The sequence below is a fragment of the Malania oleifera genome, chromosome 1 (assembly GCF_029873635.1).
Source record: "Malania oleifera isolate guangnan ecotype guangnan chromosome 1, ASM2987363v1, whole genome shotgun sequence".
In the NCBI taxonomy this organism is placed as follows: Eukaryota; Viridiplantae; Streptophyta; class Magnoliopsida; order Santalales; family Ximeniaceae; genus Malania; species Malania oleifera.
This window is the reverse complement of record NC_080417.1, coordinates 13,643,955-13,648,473: the sequence shown is the minus strand read 5'-3', so window position 1 is coordinate 13,648,473 and position 4,519 is coordinate 13,643,955. Positions and strand designations below refer to the sequence as shown.

At 37.6% G+C, this 4,519-nt stretch overlaps 1 protein-coding gene across 2 annotated transcripts; it reads right to left on the bottom strand.

The window, feature by feature from the left end:
* Positions 1-1,476: 1,476 nt before the first annotated feature.
* On the bottom strand, positions 1,477-4,306 carry LOC131165965 (probable receptor-like protein kinase At5g24010). 2 transcript variants are annotated; one of them, XM_058124161.1, is made up of 2 exons: positions 4,172-4,294; positions 1,477-4,092 (listed from the first exon to the last, which is right to left on the bottom strand). In XM_058124161.1, exon 2 carries the CDS (start codon positions 4,010-4,012, stop codon positions 1,631-1,633), a length of 2,382 nt encoding a protein of 793 aa, XP_057980144.1. In that variant the 5' UTR covers positions 4,013-4,092; positions 4,172-4,294; the 3' UTR covers positions 1,477-1,630. The 2 variants fall into 2 exon arrangements, with proteins under 2 accessions (XP_057980144.1, XP_057980138.1); XM_058124155.1 differs by having other exon boundaries at positions 1,477-4,306.
* Between the last annotated feature and the right edge of the window lie 213 nt (positions 4,307-4,519).

The following is a 4,519-nucleotide window of genomic DNA, read 5'->3' as shown; positions in this document are numbered from 1 at the left end:
GATCCAAATTCAAATAAGAAATTTCAATAAAATTAATGAAATCTAAAATATTGATAATTTGAATTTTAGAATATGAATTTCAAAATTATATTATATTAAAATTAAAGTGATTGTAATTTAAATAAAGAAGTATGTTAAAATTATCAAAAGTTGAAAGAATAAAATTGTCGAAATTTAAATAATCAAAATTTTAATTTTAATATTAAAAAAAATTCAACATGTTAATGTTTGTTTTTATATTTTTTAATTTTTTAAAAAATATAATAACATTTTTTAACAGAGAAACAAATAGTAAACACTCATACAAAATATTTCAGTCACTAAAAAATTAATGAATATATATTATTTAAAAAAAAAAAAGAAACGCGGCGAGAGCTAAAGTAAAGGAGGACGAAGAGATCGTATAACAAATCATGTCTCATCTAACTAAATAAGTGATACGATATGTTATTAAAAAAATAAGTAGTAAAAAGTGATCCAAATTCAAACAAGAAATTTAAATAAAATTATCAAAATCTAAAAAAATGAAAATTTGAATTTTAAAATATGAATTTCAAAATTATATTATATCAGAACAGAAGTGATTATAATTTAAATAAAACAAAAGTATCAAAAATTAAAAGAATAAAATCATTGAAATTTGAAATAATGAAAATTTTAATTTTAAGATTGAAAAAAAAAAAATTGGACATGTTAATATTTGTTTTTTTATTTTTTATTTTTTAAAAGATATAATATCATTTTTTAACAGAGAAAAAAAATAATAAACACCCACACAAAATATTTCAATCACTACAAAAAATTAATAAATATATTATTATATTTTTTTTTATAAGAAAAAGGTAACGCGGCGAGAGTCGAAGCGGAGGACGGGGTCGTAGTAAGCGGAGATCTTGGAGAGGGCACAATGGAGGGAGGTGGCCAATTATGGGGAGGGAGGCGAAGGAAGTGATTCTGATAAGATATAGAGTTAGGAATAGCAAGAAGTAGAGGAGAAGAGCAACCATCTTGGTACAGGTACGGGCATGGATATGGTGGTTTTGATGAATGTTGTTTAAGTACTGATTTGGGAATTGAAAACGGAGATACGAGGAGAAAGGCTTAAATTTTAAATTCATATTTTCAAAGATATGTATAATTTGAATATAATTTTATGTTACATTAAATTTATTTTGTTATTTTCATATGTACCAAATTTAATACAAATCTAAATTGAATGCCACTTAAAATATAGGGTAACTATTTGTAATTAATTGTATTACTTCAATATTCTATGTCTTTCGTCCTACTATATAATCTTTTAATTTTCACTATCATCTAATTTAATATGCTACATTTTCACTTGTAAAATACACATGCAAGCGACTAGTTATGAGTTAAAAAAAATTACATTGACATACTTTCAGATTTTAAATCCAACTATTTTACATTTCATTTTCATTTCATATACTTAAAAATTAAAATAAATGAATTCACTTTTGTCTTTTTTAATCTGCAAAAGCACATTAGAATTAGAATTTCATTTTTGATGGACTGTTTGAGAAGAGTTTTCTTCCCACTCCCTCACAGGTCACAATCATCTCCCTCGCAAGTCACTATTTATTCCCCAAAAAAAAAAAAACAGTCATTATTAATTCAAACCGTTGGCGGTTGTAGAAACATTACAACTATCTGCCTTGCCATCATCCGCGCTCAACAGAGAGAACACTCCGGTGGTCACGCAGTCGGAACGATCGCCGCCGATCCTACCGCTGAAATCTCCTTTCTCAGTTGATAAGCTAATCGACGGAAACTGTTGGTCACTATGCGGCGGGAACATCGACGCAGCGTCGGTGGCACTGTCCTCGTGTGGTTGTCTCGGCGTCGAAGACTGTTGAAGCTGCAACGCATACTCCAAGTCCCAAAGCACGTCGCCCATCGCCGGCCGATCAGCGCCGTATTCTCGCAAACATTTCTCCGCCGTCTCCCCGAATTTCCTTAACGAGTTGGGGTTTATATCTCCCACGAGCAAAGGATCAACGATCTGCTCAAGAAGCCCTTGCTTTTGCCAGAACATCCCCCACTCGGCCAGGTTCACCTGTTCTCTCGAAAGCGAAGGATCAATGGCGGGTCTTGCGCACAGAACCTCCAGAAGAACCACGCCGAACGAGTAAATATCGGATTTTTCTGTTAATTGCTCGGACCTCATGTACTCTGGATCGAGATATCCGATGCTCCCTTTGACGCAAGTGCTCACATGGGTTTGATCGAGAGGGATTGATCTCGAGAGGCCAAAATCTGCAACTTTGGCTACAAAATTCTCATCGAGTAAGATGTTTGAGGACTTTACGTCGCGGTGAATGATTCCCCTGGCCGCACCGGTGTGGAGATAATGAAGCCCTCTCGCGGCGCCGATGCAGATTTCGAGCCTTCGCTGCCATGACAAACAGGAGAAACTCGATTCGTACAAATGATCTCTGAGAGTACCTTTTTCCATGAATTCGTAGACCAGAATCATCTCGTCCCCTTCGTCGCAATACGCGATTAGGGAAACGAGATGACGATAGCGAATCTTCGATAGAAGAAGCACCTCTGTTTGGAACTCCAACCGTCCCTGACCCAACCCCGGCTCGCTGCGTTTCACGGCCACTTTCTGGCCGTTCCCGAGAGTTCCTCTGTAGACTTTTCCGAATCCACCATGACCAATTACCAGTTTCTTGTCGAAATTCTTCGTTACGAATAGAATTTCGGCTAAAGACACCTTTAATCCGAGGTTCAGGTTAGGAACAGGGGAACCCCGGGAGGTTTCAGCTAGCCTACTGAGTGGACTAGCTCCTCCATAAAGTGGCGACCAGTCCAGAATTTCAGCACGCTTTTTCTTCCACCGCTTCAAACCCATCGAGAAAGAAACTACCAAAATGAAGATGAAACCCAAAACGCCAACAACGGAACCAAGAAGAACAAACGCGTGCTTCTTCTCAGATTTATTTGCTGTCGGAACCAAAACCAGTTCACCAATCATCTCCATAATCTCCAGGCCATTCAGAAAAGCAGTATTCTTTACAGAATCTTCCCGAGGTCCTATACTGATATTCAAAAGCCCAGACCCATCCGAGTCAACCACAAAATCAATGTAAAAGGGAGCATCCAATGGCATATTAAATTCTTTTTGTGAATCTATTTTGCTAACAAGGTAGCTAAATATATAGAGATTGAAATCTATAACATAAAGTGTTTCGCTGACAATATCACAGAAGTGAGCCCGAACAAAGTGCCTTGCACTCTTGCTCACATTAAAACACCAGGTTATGTTGAAATTTTTGGATTGGCTTCTGTAATCTGTGTTCATCTCTAAGGCAGTCTGGTAGACAAAATCTGGCGCAATATATTTGGTAGCTTTTCCCCCCAGGTAATTAAGCTCACCAGTGTGAACAGGGCTGTTTATTGCAGTGTTGGGATCGTAAATGTAACTTTTGTTAGGAAGCCAGTTCCTCCACAGAGTGTCGTTCTCTGGCGTGATCTGGGGGCCTCCAACATTGATCCTGTAAATTGTGTGTAAGATCTGGGAAAGCATACCTTTATAACTGTTGTTTCTTCCTGATAGAGTGATGCGTGGGGCATGATCAGGAATGTTCAAAGGGGCAGGGAAGTATTCTATGGCATTCACAAATGCTAAAGATGATTCTTGGGAAGGCGTAAAATAGATCACGAATCTTCCAACATCGATGCTGATTAAGAACTCCTTTATCACTGGAGAACTTCTACTACTTCGGCCAGAAAAATTTTGGATCAATGATGATCCAGAGGCCGAAACATTGAAGACGGCTTTGGAGAGATCAGTTGGGGAGGAAAAAGCATAGAAATGGAGGCGTACCAGATAAGTGCCATTGTCAATCGTTTCGAAATCATACGAGGACCACTGTGGAAAAACTCTGGCTGTTTGGTATAGAGGAGGGGATATATCTGAAGAAGGGTTGCCGTCTTCGATAGGGAAGCTGTGCTTGCCGGAGAAGACGAATGAACCAGAGCCCATATCTCCAATGAAATTCCGGTTGGCGAAGGTTATGTTGGCCTCCGAGCCACAGTTGATGAAGTACTTATCTGGAGTGTCAGCTGAGGGGAAAGGTTGAGATGATGAGAGCCGGAGGAGAAAAACAAGAAGAAGAAATGTGAGCGTATAGATATCATGGACCTGAAACATTGCCATGGTGATTTAGGAAGAAGTTGATTTGGTTTATCTTTCAGGGGAAGGGAAAGAAAAGCTTATCTATTAAAAGTGCTGGCTGAAGACCAGTGCTGGTGGAGTACATGACTTGACGCAGAAAAATCTATCATGATTTATAAGACCGTTGGCATATTAATGGTACGTGACCCCATTTCTTGTGTCATTTGCAAAAACTATTTCACGTGTACCAGCCTGAATTCTGGATAAAAGTTTGACTTACAAACGCCAATCTAGTTTTTTCCGATTTCAATTTTTTTTTAAATATATTAAATAATACCTGAAGTATTTCTCATAATGATTCTAACGTAATCTCGC

Excerpts from the sequence above, each read along its gene's own strand:
- LOC131165965 (XM_058124155.1), bottom strand. The coding sequence starts at position 4,186 with ATGGCAATGTTTCAGGTCCATGATATCTATACGCTCACATTTCTTCTT.